This window comes from Neofelis nebulosa, chromosome 8 (assembly GCF_028018385.1).
Source record: "Neofelis nebulosa isolate mNeoNeb1 chromosome 8, mNeoNeb1.pri, whole genome shotgun sequence".
NCBI lineage: Eukaryota > Metazoa > Chordata > Mammalia > Carnivora > Felidae > Neofelis > Neofelis nebulosa.
In genome coordinates this window covers 60,493,589-60,520,700 of record NC_080789.1, presented here as the reverse complement: position 1 = coordinate 60,520,700, position 27,112 = coordinate 60,493,589, and the positions used below count along the sequence as shown (strand labels likewise).

The window sequence follows — 27,112 nt, the reverse complement described above, 5'->3', positions numbered from 1 at the left end:
TGACCTGAGCTGAATCAGACGCTTAACCGGCTGAGCCACCCAGGTGCCCTATATCTGACTCTTAATATTGGCTCAGGTCATGATTTCATAGTTCATTAGATCAAGCCTCCATGCTGACAGAGCAGAGTTTCACTGGGATTCTCTCTCCTTTTCTCTCTGCTTCTCTCTCTCTCTCTCTCTCTCTCTCTCAAAATTAATAAATAATCTTTAAAAAAAAAAATGAATGAATCAGCCAGGAAATTAAAGAAGAAATTTTAAAAATAAATGGAAACAAATGAAAACGAAAACATGACAGTCCAAAACCTTTGAGATGCAGCAAATGTGGTCCTAAGAGGGAAGTATATGGCAATACGGGTCTTCCTCAAGAAGGAGAAAAATCTCAAACAAGCAACCTAAACTTATACCTATGAGAGAAAGAAAATAAACAACAAATGAAGCCTAAAGCCAGCAGCTGAAGGGAAATAATAAATATTAAACCAAAAAAAAGATATAGAAAAAAAATAGAACAGATCAATGAAACCAAGAGCTCCTTCTTTGAAAAATTAATAAAATTGATAAAACTTTAGCCAGATTCATCCAAGAAAAAGGACTGAAATAAACAAAGTCACGAATGAGAGAGGAGAAATCACAACAGAAATAGAAATAATTTTAAGAGAATATTATGAAAACTACATGCCAGCAAAATGAACAAGTTGAAAAAAATGGATAAATTCCTAAAAACATATAAATTACCAAAAGTTCAACAGGAAGAAATAGAAAAGTTGACCAGACTGATAACCAGCAAAGAAATTGAATCAGTAATCCATTATCTCTCAACTATCAAAAGTCCATGGCTTCACAGATGAATTCTACAAAACATTTAAAGATGAGTAAATACCTATTTTTCTAAAATTATTCCAAAAACTAGAAATGGAAATGAAACTTCCAAATTTACTCTATGAGGCTTTGCTTTATTTTACAATATATTTGGCTTAAAGAAAATAAAAATCTGTATGAGAAACCATACAATGATTACAGAGTTTGTTCTCTTGGGCATCTCAGCTGACCCAAAGCTTCAGGTTAACTTTATTTATGGCTTATGTATTAAATGTCACCAGAAACCTAAACACCATTAACAGAATGTCACCTTGACAAAATGTCATCTCAAGATTACTATGTATTACTTCCTGAGGAATTTCTGCTTCTTAGAAATTACATTCACCAGTGTATCTATCCCCAGATTTGGGGGGACAATCATTACTAAAGTTAAGACATTTCCTATAACAATTGTTTAGCTCAGCTATTTTACTTCACCGTCATGGGTATGTCAGAGATTTTTCTTCTCAGGGCCACGTCTTTTGATCATTACATTGCCATCTGCAGGCCTCTTCATTTCACCACCATCATGAACAAGAATATCTTCACCCTTCTGGTCTTTGGGTCATGGCTGGGGGGATTCCTTACCATTTTCCCACTACTCATGCTCATCCTCCAGCTAGGTTTCTGTGCTGCCAATGTAACTGATCATTTCTCCTGTGACTATTTCCCCATTTTACAATTTCATGCTCAGATACATGTCAGCTCAGTGTTAGGAGATGATTGGCCTTTACTTTGCTTTTGCTACTCTGCTCTTCACATTGGCATTAGTGATTCTTTCCTACATGTGCATTCTTAGCACCATTCTGAGAATCCCGTCTGCTACTCAGAGGAAAAAGGCTTTTCCACATGTTCTTCTCTCTTGATTGTCATTTCCATCTCTTATGGGAGCTGCATATTCATGTATGTCAAGCCTTCAGCAAAAGAAAGAGCATCACTGACCAAAGGGGTAGCTATTCTCAACACCTCAATTGCCCCCATGTTGAACCCTTTTATTTATACCCTGAGGAACCAGCAAGTAAAACAAGCTTTCCAAAACTTGCTTCATAAAGTAGTGTTTTCTAGAAACAAATGAAAGTATGTATTAACATGAAAGGATGTTATTGGGAAGATCCACTAAAGGAAAAAAAAATTTTGACTTCTACAATATGCTTCCATATCCATCTCACAGATACTTGCAAGGCTGTGCTCATTTGCTTAAGCTTTCTTGTACACTGAAAGGAATTATGTTGTGTTTTTTCAAACTGTGTGTGGGTTCCATTTTCTCATTGATTTACAATTCTAAATAGAAATCCAGTGACTATAAAATGTAAATCATTTTCCTGATTGTTCTGAATGATATAATTTTGTATATTGTAATGGCTAAAGGAGTAAACACTGTTTTCATCAACTTACACTTTTTGTTAACAATATCACAGATTCTTTTGTAAAGTTTAAAAGTATGAAATTATCTGTAACAACCATATTTTTTGCACACTATGTGCAGTATCTAATTCTTCCAAATCATTTAGTTGACTTGAGCGTTTATTTTACTACGTATGATTTGAACATCGTACGTCTTCTGTTTTCCAGTTATCCTTAAGGCATGCATTATGTATCTTTTTTAACATACTTTCCTTGTTTATTTGTATTTTTTTTTAAAATATTTAACACATGAATATTTAGGCAATTATCACTAAACTTAAGCCACCAGGAAGTTTGATAAAAATTTAATAAAATTTGTTCTATAGAGAACATTTGTATTGTGCTGTATGCTGAACTACGTATGTCCTCAATCATATCATATTTAATCTTCACAGCTAGATAGTAAATTAGACTAATTATCTCTTTTTTTACAAGTGAATAAATAGATGCTCAGAAAAGTTGTATAAGTTGCCTGCGGTCTTCTGCTATAACAGCCAATATCATAACTTGATTTGAAAAACAAACTGACAAAAACTTGTTTGCTTGCATAGCTTTTACTAAGGACCTACACAATCTTTTTTTTTTAATTTTTTTTTAACGTTTATTTATTTTTGAGAAAGAGAGAGACAGAGCATGAACGGGGGAGAGTCAGAGAGACAGAGGAAGACACAGAATCTGAAACAGGCTCCAGGCTCTGAGCTGTCAGCACAGAGCCTGATGCGAGGCTTGAACTCACGAACCGCAAGATCATGACCTGAGCCAAAGCCAGACGCTTAACCGACTGAGCCACCCAGGAGCCCCAGTACCTACACAATCTTACGGGTGTTTTTCACTCACATTTTCTCATTTGGACATGATCATATTATTATAGTGTAGTCCACGTCAGTACTAACTCCTAATATTATACTTGGCATATAAATTAGAACACTAATCAAAACAAGAAATTCTTCAACTGCTGTTGCTAGTGAGAAAAAGAATGATCAAGAAAAAATCTAAAGTATTAGCAGTATTACGATACCCAGACTTCCTATTAGAAGTTAGACTTCTAAAAATGGGGCGCCTGGGTGGCTTGGTCGGTTAAGCGTCTGACTTCGGCTCAGGTCATGATCTCACGGTCTGTGAGTTCGAGCCCTGCATCGGGCTCTGTGCTGACAGCTCAGAGTCAGGAGCCTGCTTCCGATTCTGTGTCTCCCTCTCTCTCTGACCCTCCCCCGCTCATGCTCTGTCTCTCTCTGTCTCAAAAATAAATAAACGTTAAAAAAAATTAAAAAAAAAAAAGAAGACTAAAAAAATGGAGTTAATGAATAGACTTAGTACAATGTAGTAGATTACCAGTTTAAAAAATGGCATTGAGTAGAGATGCATTCAGTAAAGATCTGCATTAGGAATTTAGATATGTGGTTGCTAATCTCTAAATAACAATGTCAAGGGAAAAAATATATTGCGGTTACAATTTACAACTGGATATATCAAAAAGTATAAAAATAAAATAGTATATTTTGTTTTATTATATCAATTAATTCATCCTCAGTTAAAAAAGGAACTTACTATCTACGTGTGTTGCCAATTGGATATAGTCCATGTGGTATTGTGTTTAAGAAAACAGACTTTAATTTTAGGAAGTCTAAGATCATATTGGACACTTGCTAGCTGTGTGAATTTGTGGAAGGTATACAACTGTATCAGCCTCAGATCTTCACGTGGGAATGTAGAATCAGAGAATAAAATTTCATAGCTGTGTTTAAAGGACTAAATGAAATAAATAATAAAAGTCCTTAAGTATCACTGAAATAAATAACGCCTTTGTGAAATCACAACTACCATGAATATCCTTCCTAAAGTTAGGAATTAATTCCAACTAAAAAAAAAAATAAGTAAAGAGGCTATTCATGTATGTTAGTAAGTGTTACATAAAAGAGCACATTAGTTATGCTATTTCAATTAATTGTCAAAAACACTGTTGAGGGGTGCCTGGGTGGCTCAGTTGGAATAAACGTCCCACTTCGGCTCAGGTCATGATCTCGCAGTTCGTGAGTTAAAGTGTCATGTCCGTCTCTGTGCTGACAGCTCAGAGCCTGGAGCCTGCTTCAGATTCTGTCTCCCTCTCTCTCTGCCTCTCCCCCATTCACACACTGTCTCTCTCTCTCTCCCGAAAATAAATAAAAATTGAAAATTAAAACACTCTTGAAATTTCAACTCCATGTCAAAGAAAACCGAAGCCTAAAAAAATCAAGTAACATCCAAAGTCACAAATTCTATTAAGTGGTTCATTTGCCTTTTCAGTCCATGTCTTCCTAATGGCAAAAGCCATACATGTTCTATGATAATAAACTCACCCTATAATGTCCTAAGCACAAGTTAGTAGTAAGTTTAAATGCCATAACTTTATTAACAATTTATTTACTTTTCCTTCCTTGTTCATATTTCAGATAGCTAGTTAACAAACCAAAAGCATGAGCCCTGGGTGTCATATGTAAGACGTGCATCACTGGGTTCTATGCCTGAAGCCAAGACTACACTGTATGTTAACTAACTTGAAAATAAAAAAAAAAAAGAAAAACAAACAAATAAATAAATAATAAACCAAAAGCATGAGGTTATGTATTGATATTCAGCATAAACTCTTATAGGTATGATGTTACTATTTCTGAAAACATTATTAAATGTGATTTGGTGATCTCTCTTTCCCTTGATCTGTCACTATACACAACTGTATGAATTCTAAAAACTGAATCTGCTCATTTTTAATGAAATGAATAAACGTAAAGTATTCTGATTTCTCCAGGGAAAAGGGTACTTAAAATAATTATGAAGAGAGTAAAAGACAATTCTAATAATTGTTCCAACCACTCAGTGGAGTCAACTGTGGAGATTTTGTTTAATTCAGGCAGAAAGAAGGTTTCACATGAACTCTAATTTGTCAAGAATGAATGAGCAGTACCAGAAATGAATTTCAGTGTAACTATGAAGCTGAACTAGATGCTGCCCATAATTAACTGAATTAATTTCTTTTCCTTTTCTCTAATATATTAAGCTGAACATGAACAACTACTTTATTAAACAATTTAATAAAGGAAAAAGACACAGGGTTACGTGATCAGTAAAGCAAATTGCTTAGGAGACACTCTCTGAACATGATGTCATTTAATGAGCTTTAAATAAAGAAGAGATAAGTGAGTAAATACATAAGATGAAAAAAAACCACTTTCAATATTAACGCATTACTAAGGGAGACTTCCACCCAACACAACAGAAAGAATTATTTTAAAATTTTTTATTTCATTTAAAACAACTGAGATGAAGTGGAACCACTCAAAAGGTCCTCTCTCAGACTGTCAAAGGGACATTATTTGGACTTTGATTCTCATGTATTTTTTTTTAAACAGAGTCATTTTCTTACCTTGAGCATCAGTGAATTTGCCATTAACCAGTTTATCAGAGGGCCATTGCGAATATTTACTTGATGGTCAAGATTTAGGGAGGGCAGGATATCGAAATGTTTTAAGAACTAAAGCCATGAAGATGCTTTCTAGCCTTATTTGCCAATGTTAAATGTTATTTTTAAATTTCAATTTTAAATAGCTCAGTGAATCTCTCATAGGAATCCTCAAAAGGCACATCAAACTTAATTGTGATGGAAAGAGTGGAAGGAAATGTGTATCTTAACAGAATAACCCATTACACTTAACTGAAATAAGTATAATTAAAATGTATACTTTTAATGTATATTTTCATAAAAAGTATGTTATTTTCATTGTATTATTTAATGTCCATTTAGTTGGTGAGATAACCACATGAAGTTAAATTATTCCAAGAGATTTTATTTGTATTATTTTGTATTTAAACTTTTTTTTAATGCTTATTTATTTTGGAGACAGAGAGAGAGTGCGTGCTAGTGGCAGGGAGGGACAGAGAGAGGGAGACAGAGAATCCGATGCAGGCTCTACTCAGACAGCAGAGAGCCCGATGGGGGACTCAAACTCACCAACCATGAGATCATGATCTGAGCTGAAGTCGGACACTTAACCAACTAAGCCACCAGGCACCCTTCCAAGAGATTTTAAATGCTGTAACTGGACCAGACATACAAGTGGGATTTAATCTAACAACAACAACAACAACAACAACAACAACAACAACAACAACAAAAATAGCTTAAATATCTTAAACTGTTCCTAGGTAGGAATAATATTGTGGATGGTAGGGCTGTTATTCTAATACTGTTGTATGTGCAACATGAGGAAAAGAAGCAAATGAAAATCAACGTGATATTATGATTTTATCTAATGCTATTCATAGCCAGGGCTCTAATCATGAAAAAAAGGAAATATAAATGTTTAACAGATAAAAGGGGGGGGGCGAACCTAAAAGTATTGTAGTCTTAAGTTTGAATGATACATTTAAATTATGCTCATAGACATTTTATTTGAAAATAAAATATATGTGCTTGCTGGCCCTCTCCACTGAAAATACCTAGAAAGGATGATCGAACTCATAGTAATTATCACAGCTAGTGCCCAGATTCTTAATGTTCCTAATCAATCCCAGATTTCCTAATCAATGGAAGGAGGACTCTTGAGAGAAATGACTCAGTCCAGTTCTCATACAGAAAAGTATAGCATGAGCCTGGGAACACTTGTCATCCAAGATGGGAAGGAAGCAATCAAAGAGGAAAAGTGTACTGCCCAAAAGGGAAGAGTTTTCCCCCAGCAGATGCACTCCAAAGAGATAGTGATCCCAATTTAAATCTCTCTTGAAATGTTTAAGTCAATCACTAATGTGACCTACAACAAAAGCAAAATTTATAAAGCCATGAATTCATAACAATACCCCCAAAAAGATACTAGAAAACCAACCCTAACTACAGAATACATATAAAGTAGGCATTCACCTGGAAAATGACAGATTAAGAACAGAACCGTCTTGCAGTACATAATGATTTAATGATCCAGCCATTGATAAACAAAGCCTGCTAAGAAAAAAACAAAAAAAAAAAGAAGAGGAAGAAGAAGACGACGACGACAATTAGACATGTATGCCCTGCTAAAAGTTTAAATTCCATTTCTAGAGTAGTCTTACAAAAAAACGTTCCCAAACCTAAACCTGGATTGAGCCTCTAGATCTAACTAGCAACTAGAGACAGTCATGAAGATGAGCTTGCAATCAAGTGAAGCATGACTGCACATTGCCCTCTATAAATAATAATAGATTTTCTTGTTGCCTATTAGTTGGGCTTTTAGGGTAAAAACAAAATACCATTTCATTACTGCAACAAAACTGATCTATAAGATTACCATATTATATACTTGAAAGTTGCAGAGGGGCGCCTGGGTGGCTCAGTCAGTTAAGTGTCCGACTTCGGCTCAGGTCATGATCTCACAGCTTATGAGTTCAAGCCCTGCGTGGGGCTCTGTGCTGACAGCTCAGAGCCTGGAGCCTGCTTCAGATTCTGTCTCTCTCTCTCTCTCTCTGTCCCTCCCCTACTCACGCTCTGTCTCTCTCTGTTTCTCAAAAACAAATAAACATTAAAAAACATTTTTAAATAAATAAATAAAAGAAAGTTGCTGACAGAGTAGACCTTAAATGTTCTCACCACAAAAAAAAGGGTAGGGGCGCCTGGGTGGCGCAGTCGGTTGAGCGTCCGACTTCAGCCAGGTCATGATCTCGCGGTCCCTGAGTTCGAGCCCCGCGTCAGGCTCTGGGCTGATGGCTCGGAGCCTGGAGCCTGTTTCCGATTCTGTGTCTCCCTCTCTCTCTGCCCCTCCCCCGTTCATGCTCTGTCTCTCTCTGTCCCAAAAATAAATAAAAAACATTGAAAAAAAAAATTTTTTTTTAAAAAAAAGGGTAAATATACGAGTGATAGATGTGTTAACTACGCCTATCCTGGTAATCATTTCATACATACAACTGTATAAAGTCAAAACATTGTACCCTTAACCTTATACAGTGTTACATGTCAATTATATCTCAATAAAACTAAAAAAAAAAAAAAGAAAAAAGTGATTTGGACCAGGGTATCACTCTCTATGACACACAGCCACATCTGCAAAAATTCTCTTTTACTGAGCGCTCCTTTAACTAGGATAAATAAATGAAGTCTACATGGTCATAAATTTGAGTTAGGCCTACCTATTTCTTCCATTTTTCTGCCTACTCTGTTCTAATTCCCCTCTTCCAGTAAGTAATTCCCAAACAAATGTGCATCCCTGCTGTGATTTAGTTCTGCACTAGTGACTGTATTATTTGATTATATAAAATCATTATGTATATTTTACATTAAATGCATGTTTTGTTATCTTATTTAGATATAAAACACATTTAATATTACGTAGCTACAGGGCACCTAGGTGGCTCAGTTGGTTAATCAGTGTAATAGCATTTTTTTAAAATGTGAGTATGATATGTGCATCATAATAGTTATTATTTAATTTAGAATTATGAAATGGCCTTACTTCTCAATGTCTCAACACTAACAAAGCCTAAGAATAAACAACAACAGAAAGGGTATATGTTCAAAAGTTCATATTTCCAGAAGCTTAAAAATAAATTAGATTCTGAGTTTTATTTTTGTAAGAAAGTCGGTTTCACAACTTTACATTACTCATGAAATATTAGGTAATTGTGATTAATGGAAGTAATTATTTTATAGAAGACAACATTTCAGGTTCTCTGTGGGATATGAAGGTGAACATAACCATTCTCAAGGGAGATTCACCATAGAGAAGAGCTAAAAGGCTACTGAGAAATGCAAGGCTTCCAGAAATCCCTCATGGTCTCCCATATAGCACAGATCTGGCCTGGACTTGGCTTTGTTCCCAGGAGATCAACGAACAACTTTCTTTTGAGGTCAAAACAAGTAGACTTGGAAAATTTGAGCTGTGAGTGCAACCAGAAGGAAGCCAATTTTAAGAATCTGTCCTCAGAACCCAACGATGTTATATCCCTGTCATTTCTCTCTTTAAATATTGCTTTAAGTTTTTATATCAACATTATTGAAGGGGACTGTCATATTATTTCAACATATTTTTAAGCTTTCTGACATTGTATTTTTATTTCCTGAACTATTTCCTTTGAGTCATCGAAAATAGAGACAAAACAAATCAAATCTGATCAGAGTGAACTTTGCTAAAGTCTGGCAAGGAAGCAATGAGGTGCATTCTAATCTTCACAGCCCAAATTGGACTCTTTAAAATTTAAAGGAGTTAACTGTCATAATTTTACAAAACCAAATCTACAGCATAGCACAGCTGGGAATTAACTGAATAGGTTAGTACCAATGGTAGACATTCTTCTTTATGTTTCTGGAATATCCTTATGGATCAGAGGTCTCATGTAAAACATAAGTGTGAGGCAGAATTACAAGAGAATCAAACACTTTTTCATAAAGCTAATAGCTCAGAAGGAAGATTGAAACAGAATATAGAACCGACAGAGCTACTAAGATCTGAGGCAACTAGTTACTTTCCCAGTTTGTACCACAGTGTAATACACAAAATGGATAAATAATGTATGTCCCTTTAAGCTCAAAAGTAAAAATGTTTCTATATGTACATTTCTAGCAAGTCACAGAAGATGTCAAACATTAATGATTTCAGTGGAATTACAAGACAAACCAGTAAGTGAGTATGTTCTGTTAAATAAACTAATTAGGTTATTTATTCAATCGTATAGTAAATACATATGTATTATTACATAATATAAAAATATAATGTTCTCACATAATCTTGATGACTACACCAAAAATATTAATGTAGAAGTAAATTAATAATTAGTAATTTATATCCTATTTTACTTGTTAAGAAAGTTATTAATTGATTATTTATATCATAAAAGTATAATGGTTATTACTTTAACCATTCTAAACTTCACTTTTACCTTGTGATGGAATTAAGATTATCCATTTATGCTTCTAGGTAGTGGCATCCTTTAATAAATACTTGACAGAAAAGAAAGAAAAAATGCATATCTCTTAATTTTTCAAGAAGATTCTAATGATTTGTATAAATTGGACAAAGCAAGAAGTACTGATTTTATTTATCATCTTTCAATGATGATAAATCATCACTCTCAATGATGTGAGTTACTGTATGAAGATTTCCAAACTTCTGGTACATTCCAAATAAGAAAACTAGTAAATAAAGCAAAACTCACAAATGTGTATGAAAACCAAATACAAACAATAGAGTTCAATTGAAAATAAGATCAGCATGGATTATAGAATATACTTTAGAATTGTATCCATGACGGTGATATTGATCATCATGAATTATATCTTTCATCTCCTCCCTTTAATACTCTTGCCACCTAAATATCTTTAAGAGGAGAAAAAGGAGAGGGAGACAGACAGAGACAGAGAGACAGGGAGAGAGAGACCGAGAAATGAACCACACAGTGATCACAGAGTTTGTCCTGCTTGGCCTTTCTGATGATCCTGACCTTCAGATTGTGATTTTCCTCTTCTTATTTATCACATACATATTAAGTGTCGCTGGAAACCTGACTATCATCACTCTAACCTTGGTGGACCCTCATCTACAGACACCAATGTATTTCTTCCTCCGAAACTTCTCTTTCTTAGAAATCTCATTTACAACTGTCTGTATTCCTAGATTCCTAGGAGCAATTATCACCAGGGATAAGACTATTTCCTTTAACAATTGTGCAGCCCAACTCTTTTTCCTTATTTTCATGGGGGTGACAGAATTTTACATTCTCACTGCCATGTCCTATGACCGCTACGTTGCCATCTGCAAGCCTCTGCATTACATGACCATCATGAACAGGAAACTCTGCACCTGGCTTGTGCTCTGTGCGTGGCTGGGAGGGTTCCTGACCATTTTCCCACCCCTCATGCTTCTGCTCCAGCTGGATTACTGTGCTTCCAATGTCATTGATCACTTTGCATGTGACTATTTTCCCCTTTTACGACTGTCTTGTTCAGATACATGGCTCCTAGAAGTCATCGGTTTTTACTTTGCCTTGGTTGCTTTGCTATTCACTCTGGCATTGGTGATTTTATCTTACATGTATATTATCAGAACTATTTTGAGAATCCCATCTGCCAGTCAGAGAAAAAAGGCTTTCTCCACATGTTCCTCTCATATGATTGTCATCTCCATCTCTTATGGAAGCTGTATATTCATGTACGCTAATCCCTCGGCAAAAGAAAGGGCATCATTGACCAAGGGAGTAGCTATTCTCAATACCTCTGTTGCCCCCATGCTGAACCCCTTCATTTACACTCTGAGAAACCAGCAAGTGAAGCAAGCCTTCAAAGATGTGGTCCATAAAGTAGTATTTTCTTCAAATATTTATTTTGGCAAACAAAGGACATGCTAAAGAGTAAGTAGGTAAAATCTTAAAATTCCTAAATGTCTGTATCCATATGCTTGTTCCCATAGTCTCTTATATGCCACCTTACAGTTAACTTAATGTTTTTCCAGTCCATTTCCACTTCCACACCCAGATTTCCCCAATGCATGGTTTATTCACTTGTTTTAAAATATGGTAAACTTTATTTCTCCTACAAAATTTTTGGGTATGGATTTCTTTAAGACATACCCTATAACAGAATGTGGAAAAATAGTTTTAATTCTATTAATAAAAAATCCCTAAAAAATACATATAACAGCATATCATACTTTGAATGTAGAGTTTCAAAATCAGTGTGTGATTTCTTTTGTGTTTTCAAGATATTCATTGGTAATTTCTTAACATTTAAAAATATACACTTCCTATATATTGTATGTTACATTCAGTCCTTAGAAGTAATATGGAGTAGTGAATTACACTTTAAATGTAGAGCTTTATATTTTGTGAAATTTAGTGCATATTATCAAGGAAAATACTGATCATGATATTGAGCACTATTTATAGAATTTCCATGTTCTGTGTTATTTAAATATATATATATATATATATATAATTCAAAATAAATGCAATAAAACTAAAAACATGCCACTTTCCTAGTTCATTGAGCATAGTTTGTCAGTAGTGCATTTATTTCTCCAGGGTCGGCTAATGAAGATTTCATTTGTTTGATTGGACCATTTTTCTCTGTTTCTTCACGTTCCTACTACCTTTTTATTGTTATGTACACATTTGAAAACACAACCATCTCTCACAGTCTTGTAAAACCAGATTTGTGCAGAGCAAGACCATCACCATTCAGTCCCCCTAGAGATTCTGGAGGCCTCGCAAGACTTTTCTAAGGATGTGCATTCTCAGAATTTCACATGGATATTCCTAGGTAGATTTTACTCATTTTTTGCTTTTGATGGAGCTTGTAATTTCTTTCTGAGCTCTGTTTCTGTCTGGGGTAACTCGGGTCCTGGAAGCAACAGCAGGCCATCCAGATCCTTTTTGTTCTCAGCAGCCCATAGTCACCTAGAGTATGTCAGGCTCCCTGAGTTAACAAACAAATGTTTTTATTTTACCTTCACTTATTCCTTCTGCAACACTCTTCCTTACTTTATGGAAATCTGACTTTGTGAATTATATTATTTTCCTTCTCTTTAAAGCATTTCTTTTAACATTTCCTTCAAGCTTGGAACACTGACAAAACATACACTTAAGTTTCTGTTTGTCCAAGGAATTCTTTATTTCTTCGGGGTTTTTTTTTTGTTTTCTTCTGTTTTGTTGGATTTTCAATTCTATGCTTATGTCACCTCTCTGTTCTTACATTCCATCTACTTTATCCAGGAGAGCCCTTATCATATTAGTCATAGTTGGTTTAAATTTCCAGTCTAATCATTCTAACACCTCTGTCATGTCTGGTTCTGAATCATTCTCTGCCTCTTCAAAACTTTTTTTTTTTCCTTTTTTAAGTCTGTACTGTTTTCTTGACAACCAGACATGATGCACTGGGTAAAAGAACTGGAGCAAATAGCCTTTTGGGGCTGTGATAGGCATCGGGGGAGGGGAAGGATTCCACAGTCCTATGATTAGGTCTCAGTCTCTTAGTGAGCCTAGGCCTCTGGACTGTGGACTTCGTAAGGGTTTCTCAGTTCTTTCTCCCCAGTTCAGTCACACAGGAAACTTAGAGTGGGCTAGAGTTGGGTATTTCTCTTGTCCTACGTGGAAGGCTAGAGGACACTGGAGTTGGGTATTTCTCTCCCTGGGTCAGTTAAGCTCTGATAGTGTTCCAGCAGGTTTGTCTCTGGCCATCTAAGATTTCTGTGAGGGCAGGCTCTCTCAACAACACAGTGCTCTGATGCATTTCAAAATGGTTCCTTTTCTCTTGCCCCTGACAGAAGCATGAGGTGATTTTTCTCTGACATTCACTATCTGAAGCTGGTTGAGCTCCTGGAAGCATATCTCAAAAATGGGACGGGGCCTCATATATCTTGGTCCCCCCAGAGCTTTTAACTCTGTGTTTCCTCCCTGAACCTCCACAAATTATCAGTTTACTTCCGGTTTTCCTGTGCTGGCACTGGACCTTGTGGTAGTTTTGGCTCCCAAGTCTCTGTTCCCTTAAACCTTCACTTCTTGTACTTATCTGTCTGATTTTCAATCTTAAGGACAGTGATTTGCCTTCATACAGACCTAAAACCAAGAAAAATACTGTCAAGTGAGAGAGACACAGAGAATTGGAAAACTGCGTAGTAATGTTGTGGGTACAAATTGCCTTGAGGATATACGCATTCACACCTTTTTTGGGAGTTTTAACTTGAGAGATTTCAGCACACATAGAGAATGCAGAATGATACAGTTAGTTTCCAACTAAAGTGTGGAATTTAGGGAGACTCTAACCATCTCTCCTAATTATTAAAAAAAAAACAAACAAGGAAACGCAAGCTCTTATACCTTAATAGGTCTTTTTAAATTGTTGCATTTTAAGTTGGGCATAGGAAGACACTATTCTCTTCTCAACAGAGCCATCCTTAAAATTCATATGAAATGGCAGAGGTGTCCTAAAAGTCATTTATTTAAATAAAATATTTAATTGGTGCTTATTATTTTATTCACATGCATCAGTTATTTCATTTAGCACAACAGCAAGTATTTGTTCATTAAATAGGTTAATTTTCACTTTCATGAGCCACCCAACATAGTTCAACAAAGATACCCAGGATGGGTTAAAATTCATTGAAACAAAAAGGGGCAGGGAGCATACTAAATTTGTGATCATAAGTTACATGTGACAGGGAAGAAGAAATATGGATGAGTGGTTAGGAAGGAAAGCCTAAAATGATGTTTTAGATTCTTGGATAAATTTTTCATTACTCCACCAAAAACATCACAGAAATGGTTGAGAGATCAAAGGATCTATACAGCTATTAGTTATAGAGGATTGTTAATCAAGAACAATGACCTTTATTTTTTTAAAGATTTTTTTAATGTTTATTTTTGAGAGAGAGTGTGTGAGCAGGTGAGGGGCAGAGAGAAGAGGGTAGATCTGAAGCAGGCTCTGCTGACAGCACAGAGCTGCTGTGGTGCTCAAACTCATGAACTGTGAGATCAAGACCAGACCCTAATCGAGCCACCCAGGCACCTCAAGAACAATGACCTAACTGAAATATCTATTACACACTTGAATTGCCATAAGTTTGTTTACAAAATATGTCATTGTGATGTCTTTTTCCTCAAGTAAGTGCTCTTCAGCCTGTTTTCTCCAGTCCCTAAGAAATACTCATTTCTTGTGAACCTCACATACTTTCCCAATAGCATTAGCACTATCCATCTTACCTCAAATGTACCTTCTAATCAACAGCAATATTTTTGGCTACACAGGGGAAGTGAGTGAGAAGACAGCTCAAAGATGTAAGAGAAAAAAACAAAAAATTTCACAGTATTATGATGCATTATATACTACAAATCAACAATCTGACATCTTTAAACTAAAAACTCTATTGCAAAACTTCTCTCAGGACACTGAACTGAAAACCTAACTATTTAATGAGAATGCCCAGAGTAAGGGATATGATAATGGACCAGTTCAATTCATTGAGGGAACTTTTAGCTTCTCTCTAAAATGCATTGATGATGATGATGATGATTATAATTCAGGAAGAGAAAATAAAGGGATTTCATGTGCTATCTCCTTGATTACTCCCAGGTATTGACAAAATAAAGCTTCTACAAGTAAAGGCTAACGTACATAGAAAGGAAAATATAAAAATACTATACGCGATAGAAAGCAGAAGACATATACAGAGAGAATACACTACAAGGTTTAGATGGAAGAAATTTTGAAGGAAAAAAGTTCTGTAGAAGATCATGTTTATTTTAGATACTCATACAATTTTGCTTCCTTAGCCCATGAAATATGTAAATCCAACCTACTAAATTTCTGCTCTGCCTTTTCCGTATTCTGTACACTGTAGAATCTGAGGACATTAACATTATGGCAATGAATTCATTATCTGTGGCTTGAGATGAGGAGTAGGTGGTTGAAAGGAGAATGTGAGCCAGAATGAAAACAGAAATTTGTCACACTGTTAAAGATTTAACATCAATGACTTTCAAATTTTGGAGACCTCCCCATTTGAAGGACATTTTTCCTGACACATCTGTCTTTCTGCATTTTACAAGTAAGTAATAATACAGAAAATTCAGTGAGAGGAATGAGAAAATGAGACACTTTTATTGTGGTTGGAAAAAGGACAAGGAGTTTCCCAATAAGAAGGCAACCCTTGAGAGAAGTATTTCTGTGTCAACAGGCAGGATTTCTAGTCCCGTTATCAAACATTCAGAAAAACCTGGGTTAAAATCCCTGTTTTCTCATTTAGGGTATATGACTCAGATAAGATTTTTAATAACTGTTTTAGATTCAGTTTCCAATCTGTAAAATAAGGATTTTGAGAAGAAACATTCTATGTAAAATACAGAGTGTGCCGTATGGCAAAAATGTACTTTAAAACGTGTTACCTACTTTTATTAAGTTGTCTTAAAGATCGCCTAAATTAAATCAGTGTGGTATAATATGTTTACTTCCGGAGACATATTCCAGCAGTATCCATGAATAATCCTCTAATCCTTCTATTTGTGCTTTTCCCTCTAGATTATACAAGAGAAGAAAAATATGAGAAACCACACAGAAATAACAGAGTTTATCCTCCTGGGATTGTCAGATGACCCACAGCTTCAGGTGGTGATCTTTGTCTCTCTGCTCGTCACCTACATGCTCAGCATCACTGGCAACCTGACCATTATCACCCTTACCCTGCTGGATTCCCACCTCCAGACCCCCATGTATTTCTTCCTCAGAAACTTCTCCTTCTTAGAGGTTTCATTCACAACTGTCAGCATACCCAAGTTCCTGGGCACTATGATTACAGGAGATAAAACCATTTCCTTTAATGATTGTATGACTCAGTTTTTTTTTCTCATTCTCTTGGGAGTCACTGAATTTTGCCTTCTGGCCGCCATGTCCTATGACCGTTACATTGCCATCTGCAAACCTCTCCATTACATGACCATCATGAATCACAGAGTCTGCATACTCCTTGTCTTTGCTTCATGGCTAATGTCATTCTTAATCATATTCCCATTACTTATGCTGTTCATACAGCTTGATTACTGTAGGTCCAATGTTATAGACCATTTTACCTGTGATTATTTCCCCTTACTACACCTTTCTTGTTCAGACACAAAATTCCTAGAGATAGTGGGTTTTTCCTGTGCTGTGCTTACTCTACTGTTCACTTTGGCATTAATAATTCTGTCCTACATATATATCATCAGAACAATTTTGAGGATTCCTTCTGCTAGTCAGAGGACAAAGGCCTTTTCCACCTGTTCTTCCCATATGATCGTCATCTCCATCTCCTATGGCAGCTGCATTTTCATGTATATTAATCCATCAGCAAAAGACAGAGTGTCTCTGAGCAAGGGAGTTGCTGTGCTAAACACCTCAGTGGCCCCCATGCTGAACCCTTTTATTTACAGCCTAAGGAATCAGCAAGTCAGGCGAGCCTTCATGGGCAGGGCAAGAAAGATTGTATTCTTCTCAAGAAAATGAAAAAAATTAAAAGTACTGTCATAAATTAAAGGCATAATGAAGAATAGTTAAAAAATAGGGCCCCTCAAAAATCTATTAAGTACACATAGCCTCACTGGAGTTATTTTTCATTGCTTTTATTTCTATTGCCAGCAGTTTACTGAGGATATTTGAATATATATATGTATTTTCTATTCAAATTCCATCCCTCTTTCATTCATTTCCCCACCTTTGAGCTAGTCTTTCCACTCTGTAACTATGAGCTTGGCCTCAGTTCCTTCTTTTAAATAGTTTTACCCATTGAGGATGATGTTAGCTGTGGGCTTTTCATAAATGGCTTTTATGATCTTTAAGTATGTTCCTTCTATCCCGACTTTCTCAAGGGTTTTTATTAAGAAAGGGTGCTGGATTTTGTCAAAGGCCTTTTCTGCATCGATTGACAGGATCATATGGTTCTTTTCTTTTTTTTTGTTAATGTGATGTATCACGTTGATCGATTTGCGAATGTTGAACCAGCCCTGCATCCCAGGAATGAATCCCACTTGATCATGGTGAATAATTCTTTTTATATGCTGTTGAATTCGATTTGCTAGTATCTTATTGAGAATTTTTGCATCCATATTCATCAGGGATATTGGCCTGTAGTTCTCTTTTTTTACTGGGTCTCTGTCTGGTTTAGGAATCAAAGTAATACTGGCTTCATAGAATGAGTCTGGAAGTTTTCCTTCCCTCTCTATTTCTTGGAATAGCTTGAGAAGGATAGGTATTATCTCTGCTTTAAACGTCTGGTAGAACTCCCCTGGGAAGCCATCTGGTCCTGGACTCTTATTTGTTGGGAGATTTTTGATAACCGATTCAATTTCTTCGCTGGTTATGGGTCTGTTCAAGCTTTCTATTTCCTCCTGATTGAGTTTTGGAAGAGTGTGGGTGTTTAGGAATTTGTCCATTTCTTCCAGGTTGTCCAATTTGTTGGCATATAATTTTTCATAGTATTCCCTGATAATTGTTTGTATCTCTGAGGGATTGGTTGTAATAATTCCATTTTCATTCATGATTTTATCTATTTGGGTCATCTCCCTTTTCTTTTTGAGAAGCCTTGCTAGAGGTTTGTCAATTTTGTTTATTTTTTCAAAAAACCAACTCTTGGTTTCGTTGATCTGCTCTACAGTTTTTTTAGATTCTATATTGTTTATTTCTGCTCTGATCTTTATGATTTCTCTTCTTCTGCTGGGTTTAGGCTGCCTTTGCTGTTCTGCCTCTATTTCCTTTAGGTGTGCTGTTAGATTTTGTATTTGGGATTTTTCTTGTTTCTTGAGATAGGCCTGGATTGCAATGTATTTTCCTCTCAGGACTGCCTTCGCTGCGTCCCAAAGCGTTTGGATTGTTGTATTTTCATTTTCGTTTGTTTCCATATATTTTTTAATTTCTTCTCTAATTGCCTGGTTGACCCACTCATTCGTTAGTAGGGTGTTCTTTAACCTCCATGCTTTTGGAGGTTTTCCAGACTTTTTCCTGTGGTTGATTTCAAGCTTCATAGCATTGTGGTCTGAAAGTATGCATGGTATAATTTCAATTCTTGTAAACTTATGAAGGGCTGTTTTGTGACCCAGTATATGATCTATCTTGGAGAATGTTCCATGTGCACTCGAGAAGAAAGTATATTCTGTTGCTTTGGGATGCAGAGTTCTAAATATATCTGTCAAGTCCATCTGATCCAATGTATCATTCAGGGCCCTTGTTTCTTTATTGACTGTGTGTCTAGATGATCTATCCATTTCTGTAAGTGGTGTGTTAAAGTCCCCTGCAATGACCACATTCTTATCAATAAGGTTGCTTATGTTTATGAGTAACTGTTTTATATATCTGGGGGCTCCGGTATTTGGCGCATAGACATTTATAATTGTTAGCTCTTCCTGATGGATAGACCCTGTAATTATTATATAATGCCCTTCTTCATCTCTTGTTACAGCCTTTAATTTAAAGTCTAGTTTGTCTGATATCAGTATGGCTACTCCAGCTTTCTTTTGGCTTCCAGTAGCATGATAAATAGTTCTCCATCCCCTCACTCTCAATCTAAAGGTGTCCTCAGACCTAAAATGAGTCTCTTGTAGACAGCAAATAGATGGGTCTTGTTTTTTTATCCATTCTGATACCCTATGTCTTTTGGTTGGCGCATTTAATCCATTTACATTCAGTGTTATTATAGAAAGATACGGGTTTAGAGTCATTGTGATGTCTGTATGTTTTATGCTTGTAGTGATGTCTCTGGTACTTTAAATAGTTTTAAATTCCAGGTTTTCCACAGTAATTCCTAGAGAATTCAGAGACAGAAAAAGAGCAAGAGCATTGGGGAGAAAACTGTGTTTTATAATTTCATCAGAAATACTCTTTAGAAATTCAGAAAATATTCAATCAAGTTTAACATTATTTTAAATTACTATACAGAGACTGTAAATACAGCTTGACAGTCTTATTAGAATATTGCAGTTACTATCCTCTCCATATTATAGCACTATTAGTAATTATATAAGAAACAGTACCACTGAAAGAGAAATGTAATTATATATATTTTGAGAAATCAAAAAACATCTTTCATTACCCAGTTTAAAATTTTCTGTGCTAAATAATTTATCAATTTAAAACATAATTAGGAAAACTTGAATTAATCCCTTTTTTTTTTTTGGAATTCCATAATTATCAGATACACAATACCAGTTCTTCAAAAAAAAAAAAAACCTGAAGAAATAAATATTCCTAGATACCAGATATGACTACATATGGTTCAGGGGAATATTTAAACAAGTGCTTAAACTTAAACTGCTCTTTTTGATAATCAATGGCTAAGAGTTATAACTTTCTCTTATCTTTACTGGCTATTTTGATATAACAGTTTACAGGAACAATTCATTGAAGTGCAAAAGATGCCTTCTTTATTTCATAATATACTTTGTTCATAATATATATACTTTGTTCATAGAAAACCTATTTAACAAAAATCTATTACAAGCCAACCAACACTGCTTTTATTCTGCACTCCACTGACAGTTCTATCCAGGGCATTAGCACAAGAATAATATATACATTCAAAACTGCTGGAAAAGAAGAAACAAATATTTCTTTGCAAAGAACATTATTTTCCTCCTACGGCCTTGCTGTATTTACACTAAATGTTTCTTAACCATGACATACTCCCCTCCCAGATATCTGCATGGAATAAACCAGACATCCTCATGTCCCCTCAATAAGGCCCACCCCAATGACACTATTTAAAATTTAGTGGCTCCCCACCTCCAAGGTTTTTAAATTTTCTCTTCCTTTACAAAACATTAATTTACAAAAGACCATATAATGTACTAATCAATTGTGTCCATTGCTTATTGTCTGTCTCACACCCCTCCCTCACCCCATGAAAGCAGGGATCTCTGTCCACTTTGTAGACACAATGATGTGTTCCAGCAGTGCTGTGCTGGGACCTGCCTTTACACTTCCCAACAGCCAACTGTGCTTGTGTCTCCTCAATTCTGCAGTCAGAAAGGCCACATCACCTGCCATGGTGGGAGACTTTACATCTTAAAAATTGATAAACTCTACTGATGCGCTCCTCACCTCCACTCGCTGAGGCAGCTGTTAAACATTTACTGGAAGTCACTATTCCTCCTCATTTAGAACATGTGTCTGCCATGTAGTGGGTATTCAATAAATATTTTTTGAATAAATAAGTTTAAATAATGTAGAATGGCTCCACTGTCCTAGCAATCAGAGCACTAACTATTTTGTCCAACAGAAACACATGCTATTTACATAATAATGTACATGACAGAGTTAGCTTCTAAAACAATGTTCAAATGTGTATATCATAACTAGACAACGTTGAATGAGAAAGAAATAATTGAATATTTCTAATGCATTTGATGTTCATTTTCTTTTATTTTACATTAGGCCATCCAAAAACTATGTACAAATTTATTTCTTTGACTTTTCATGAAGTCAATGATAACACTTCTTATTAGGTTTTCCTACTGAGCTTTCTAATAGTAGGAATTCCCATGATGAAAACCCTTATTTTTCTCATAGAAAAATTCTTAGAACTATTTGGGATACACCAAGAAATGTATGAAATCCAACATCACCTGTCAGTTGATACACTTCTGAAATTATAAATTCAACTTATAGAATAATAGGTCAATAACTGATAGTATTCAGTAAATGGGAGATCAATCACACATCCTGCAGGGGCAGGATAGCTTACCTAAAAAGGATGTTACTATATCACTGAAAACAATTAGTTATATGCACTGGAATTATTTAGTAATATGATGTCAGTTCAGGCTTTCAGAGAAAGTCTTTAATAATTTTTTTAAATTTATTTTATACAGAGAAAGCAAGAGGCGGGGAGGGACAGAGGGAGAGAATCCCAAGCAGGCTCTGTGCTCAGCATATAGCCCAAAATGGGGCTTGATCCCTTGGCCCTGAGATCATGACCCTAGCCAAAATCAAGTCTCAACTGACTGAGCCACCCAGGCTCAGAACTCTATGAGAGGTCCTTCTAAGAAAGTCTTAAATTATTTGGATCCCTTAACCACTTGATTTAATAAATTTTATTTTATGATTTTGAACGTGTTACAGTAAAACATTATTTGTAACTGTAGGAGAGTGAAACCTGGTAGCTGAACAATGTTTCATTGGCCTTAAACATAGTCACTCATCAACCTCACAAGACATGAAGGTAATTGACACATTCTTAAAAACCTGATGTCCTAGTATCTTTTGGATACGTAGCAGGTATAATCAGCCTTAATTAAAAGTAAATTATGAGGAGGTCCAGAGAAAAGCTAGACAGCTATTAGGAACTAGGAATAAAACAATAATGTAAGAACGTAAGAGACTGAGAGAATGATCAAGTAAGAAAGACATGCAATTCAGCATCTAGGAGTCTCAGAAAAGATGTGGAGAAGAAACCTGTCTAATAGGATATTTCAAATGAAGTGCAGTGCTTTGTGAGATAGAAACTCACTTCCTTTTCCTGTAAGAAAATCAATGAAGACTGCATTGTTCACAAACACACAAGTGGTGGTCAGCACACACTTAGCTAACTTCTTTCTACTTCAGAGTCTTTACCTGAATAATAGCACTGACCTCAGAGGGTTTTGTGTTGTCTGCTTGTTTGAAAAAGTTGAGATAATTTAAGTGTATGGTCAGTGCCTGGTAACCAATAAAAGCTCAGAACAAAACAGAATCACTATTTGGAAACAAAAATAAAGGCAAAGGAATAGAATTTTCATAAGTAGAAAATCAGTTTCACTATCTCTATTGAAATATATTGAATGAATATTTTCAATTACTGTTTTAATATGTATCAATTATAAATTCAACACATCTCAGGGTGCCTGGGTGGCTCAGTTGGTTAAGCGACCAACTCTTGGTTTTGGCTCAGGCCATGATCTCATGGTTCATGAGCTCGAACCCTGTGTTAGGCTCTGTGCTGACAGAGCAGAGCCTGCTTGGGATTCTCTCTCTCTCTGCCCCTCCCCTGCTATCTCTCTCTCAAAATAAATAAATATTTTAAAAAATAAATAAATTCAACACATCTCGGCATCTATCTATTGTTCTATGTGTTAGCTAGTTATTTGTTCATCCCTTCTCACTTCTTTCTTTTGTCCCACTTTCAAATATTCTCATCTTTCAATCCTGCATATTATCTGCATTTCTGGCATTAATGCATGCATGTTTTATGCTCACATTTTTAACTGAAGAAAATAAAGATAAGTCATCAAATGTGAAATTATATTACATATGTGTACATATATGTGTACATTACATATATGATATTCAAATATCGTATTCTTCTAGTAATAAAAACAGCATCTCTCATTGAAGAAAATGTGAAAATAGACAAGTTAAAAATATTCGATGCCGGATTCCAGATATTTATTTTATTGGTTCAAAAATATTCTCACCACAAAAAGATGTCATATGCACAAATATAAACCAGTATTTAATGGAAGTAAATAACATAATGAAAGAAAGTAGTCAAAAGGTAATAAAAGCCACATTAGCGGGAGCTATGGGAAGGGTTTCCCTAAATTCAAAGGCCCAATACAGGGATAAACCTTCTCATGTCTTTAACTGGTTGTCCATTTCAGAAGGCAATCAACTCACACTAGAAATCAACAGCAGTGTTTTCTACCATTTCATTCTGCTAAAGAATTCTTCTCGGGGTTGCCAGAATTCAAAGGATATAAGGGCACCAATTCTACTGAGGAAAAGTCCAAAGTTTCTGGAAGAAAAATGTGACTTCCTTGTATAATCAGAAGGGTGAAATTCCAAGTCAAGCTCCCACACATTCATTATAATGTTGTTTGTACATTTGCCTATAAGTTTGCTTTTTATATTTTTTAATCAATATTTATAAAAATGATTCACCCCTATCTTTAATGATTCTTCTCCTTAGCACTCAGTTTACTTAATCAATTCCCCTGGGCCAACAAAAAGGCACATAAAATCAGTCCAGTTCCATTTGTATGGCATGCCTAGAGAAGAACATTCCTTATTTTCTGTTCTTCAAAACAGCATTTGCAGGAAAATATAGCAGTCCCTGAACCTAAGGAAAATATTACTTAGGTTTTTATAGATGCATAATCATAGAATTACAAACTATTGATTTTAAATGTTTACACGAATAGAAAGAAAAATGATTTAATAAATCATTTTTTGTACTATATGAAAAGAGGCAAATGGAAGAGTACTTTACTAGTCAACCCAGGTGTAAGTGAATTAGTACATGGAGCTTGATAAGAGATGAAAAGCCAGAATGAGTTGTATTATGTTTTCAGAAATTCATAGCATCAGTAATGAAGGATATTGTGAGTCACATATAACTAATCTAGCAACAAAGAGAATTATGATCCTTAAAACCATGACAAAGCTAAATCAGTATACTTGTTTGTTTTAAAAATCAATACGCTGTTTTGAGAGCACAATAGAAACTAAATCTTTTGCTAATTCAATTTAGCAGCTCTGAAATTATGTAAATGTTTAAGCAAATCAGATGATAAAATCTGAGATTAAATCATCAAGAAGACCAAGAAGTAAGTCAATTTTTTATTCTTCAATATATATATACCTTCATTTTATTCAAATGTCTTTAAAAATATTATTTGTATATGTTTGTGGATTCACAAATCTTTCAATATTACAAATTAAATAATTGTTTACTACCAAGAGACTATTAATAAAATGCTAAAGAAGGAACACACAAATCAATCCTGGATTGTTCTTTCTTTCTAACTTGAAATCGTGGTCTGTTATAAAAATACAATTTTTTTTATTCCCTATTGGATCTTTCATACTTTCCCTTTTAAGAGTTACCATTTCTTAGAATAAAAAACTGTTTTCCTAGTTTAATATATCTAATTGCTTATTTTTTGTGTTAAATTCAAGTGTAAATATACTTATTACATTTAATTTTAAAGGTAGATCTATATTATAATCATTTTTGTTACATACATTATGTTGGGTGTTGGGTGGGGGATGGGCATTAAGGAGAACACTTGCTGGGATGAGCAGTGGATGTTATATGTAAGTAATGAATAATTAAATTCTACTCCTGAAATCATTATTACACTACATGTTAAGTAACTGGAATTTCATTAAAAATTTAAAAATTGAAAAAAAAATTCCCAATTGGAAAGGTTATCTGTTTCCCAGTAAATGCTATACTGATCACCTACTTGTTCATTTTCCATGACAATACTGTAAAAAAAACAAAAAATAGAATTCTACATTGTATGAATTAAACTATTTCTAGGCTATAATTATTTTAGTAATAGAAGAAGACTGCCTTCTTGTCCTTCTGGACTTTTATCGGAAAAGGATTTAAAAAGATAAGAAAAGGGAGGGTAGCATCAACCAAACCTTGAAGAAAGTAATTAACAAGAGAATGCGAACAAAACATTCCCATGGATAAACTTGTGAGATGATTACTATGGTGACAAGTTGTTTAACCTTGTGAGAGTTCCCTCAACTATGTGGGCTTCAAAATAGAAAATGTGGAGATAGCCTAAATGACCCCTGTAAGATTTCAAACTCTGTATTTAGATTATCCATAATCCAGACTTGTTTTATAGTACTGAGGAAAAGAAAAGATCAATCAGAATATTTTCATGGTTTTATAAAAAAGAATAATTAGATGCTTAATCTTAAAGAAACATTAGAAGAAATAGCTTCTGCTTAAATGCTAGCAAAAGACATTTTTTTTAATCCATGGCCTGTGATTGTGTATACTCAATAATAAAATATCAATCTTTAACTTCAGATCATGTTATTACTTGAATGTAAGGTCCAATAGGAATTGGACAGGGTTGCTGAAGGGGAACATGTGTTTTTGGCTTTCATAGATTATTCATCATCATGGATATTTAAACATTTTATATTCTATCCTCAATCTTCTTTTAACTCTTTTATTTTCTATAGGGGAACATACATTCTCTGTTTGAAAGTGGGGAAAAATGATCAGCGATGAAAAACCACACAGTACCCAAAGAATTCATTCTTCTAGGGCTATCTGATGACCCCAAGCTCCAGACTGTGATTTTTCTCTTTTTAATTATCACATATATATTAAGTGTCACTGGAAATTTGACCATCATCACTCTCACCTTGGTGGATTCCCATCTACAGACCCCTATGTATTTCTTCCTCAGGAACTTCTCTGTATTAGAAATATCCTTTACAACTGTCTGTATTCCTAGATTTCTGGGCACAATTATCACCAGAGACAAATCTATTTCATACAATAATTGTACAGCTCAGTTGTTTTTCTTCATCTTCATGGGTATAACTGAGTTTTATCTTCTAACTGCCATGTCCTATGATCGCTATGTAGCCATCTGTAAACCCCTACATTATGCAACCATCATGAACAAAAGAGTCTGCATTTTACTTGTCTTTTGTGCTTGGCTGGCAGGATTCTTAAATATCTTCCCACCAGTTATTCTTTTTCTCCAGTTAGATTACTGTGGCTCCAATGTCATCGATCACTTTGCTTGTGACTATTTTCCCCTCTTGCAGTTATCTTGCTCAGACACATGGCTCCTAGAAGTGATTGGCTTTTACTCTGCAATAGTCATACTGCTTTTCACTTTGGCATTAATAATTCTATCCTACATGTTCATCATTAGAACAATTCTGAAACTGCCTTCCGCCAGTCAGAGAAAAAAGGCATTTTCTACGTGTTCCTCTCACATGATTGTCATTTCCATCTCTTATGGAAGCTGCATATTCATGTATGCCAACCCTTCCGCAAAACAGAAGGCATCATTGACCAAAGGAGTAGCTATTCTGAATACCTCTGTGGCTCCTATGATGAATCCATTTATATATACCCTGAGGAACCAGCAAGTAAAGCAAGCCTTTAAGGATACTGTCCAAAAGGTTATGTTTTTCTCCAGTAATTGAATGCATTAGTAGCATTACAAGAATGAAGTGCTTGGAAATGCTTTCTATTATTCACACTTTCTCAAAACTCCCTTTCCTTTACTTGAGTTATGTGTTTTCCCCTTTTTTTCCATCCCCCTATTAAAATTTCCCAGTCATGGAACTCAATAAATTTGATAATGTGAATATTGTTTCAGAATTTTCTGTACATTCAGAAGTTTTATTCAAATGTATTTGGATGAAGTAATAAAATTGGGTTGATGATTATGATTTTGAATGGGAGTGGTTTGATTTTGAAGGGACATGGGCTTTAGGTTGATGGTAAGTGTGTAAGAGTACATGCAGATTTCTGAACTTTTCATTCTTACTAATGGAAATGAATGTCATTAGAAAATTTTGATTCTATTTGTCATTTCCATGAAATCAAATGAACACAACCATTAGGGGTTGGAAATAATATATAAATATCTACTTAAA

General features: G+C 35.1%; 3 protein-coding genes and 1 pseudogene across 3 annotated transcripts; all 4 read left to right on the top strand.

Annotated features, from left to right (window-relative positions):
• The first annotated feature begins 1,154 nt into the window (after positions 1–1,154).
• Positions 1,155–1,930, top strand: LOC131483829 (olfactory receptor 6C3-like; annotated as a pseudogene).
• An 8,708-nt stretch (positions 1,931–10,638) lies between these two features.
• LOC131483828 (olfactory receptor 6C3-like) lies at positions 10,639–11,598 on the top strand. The gene has a single exon (XM_058682216.1). The coding sequence runs from the start codon at positions 10,639–10,641 to the stop codon at positions 11,596–11,598; it is 960 nt and encodes a 319-aa protein (XP_058538199.1).
• Positions 11,599–16,259: 4,661 nt separating this feature from the next.
• LOC131519433 (olfactory receptor 6C3-like) lies at positions 16,260–26,821 on the top strand. Its single transcript, XM_058742469.1, has 2 exons — positions 16,260–16,348; positions 25,673–26,821. The coding sequence occupies exon 2, from the start codon at positions 25,718–25,720 to the stop codon at positions 26,654–26,656; it is 939 nt and encodes a 312-aa protein (XP_058598452.1). The 5' UTR covers positions 16,260–16,348; positions 25,673–25,717; the 3' UTR covers positions 26,657–26,821.
• On the top strand, positions 16,268–17,221 carry LOC131519431 (olfactory receptor 6C1-like). Its single transcript, XM_058742468.1, has one exon. It carries the CDS (start codon positions 16,283–16,285, stop codon positions 17,219–17,221), a length of 939 nt encoding a protein of 312 aa, XP_058598451.1. The 5' UTR covers positions 16,268–16,282.
• Positions 26,822–27,112: the final 291 nt, after the last annotated feature.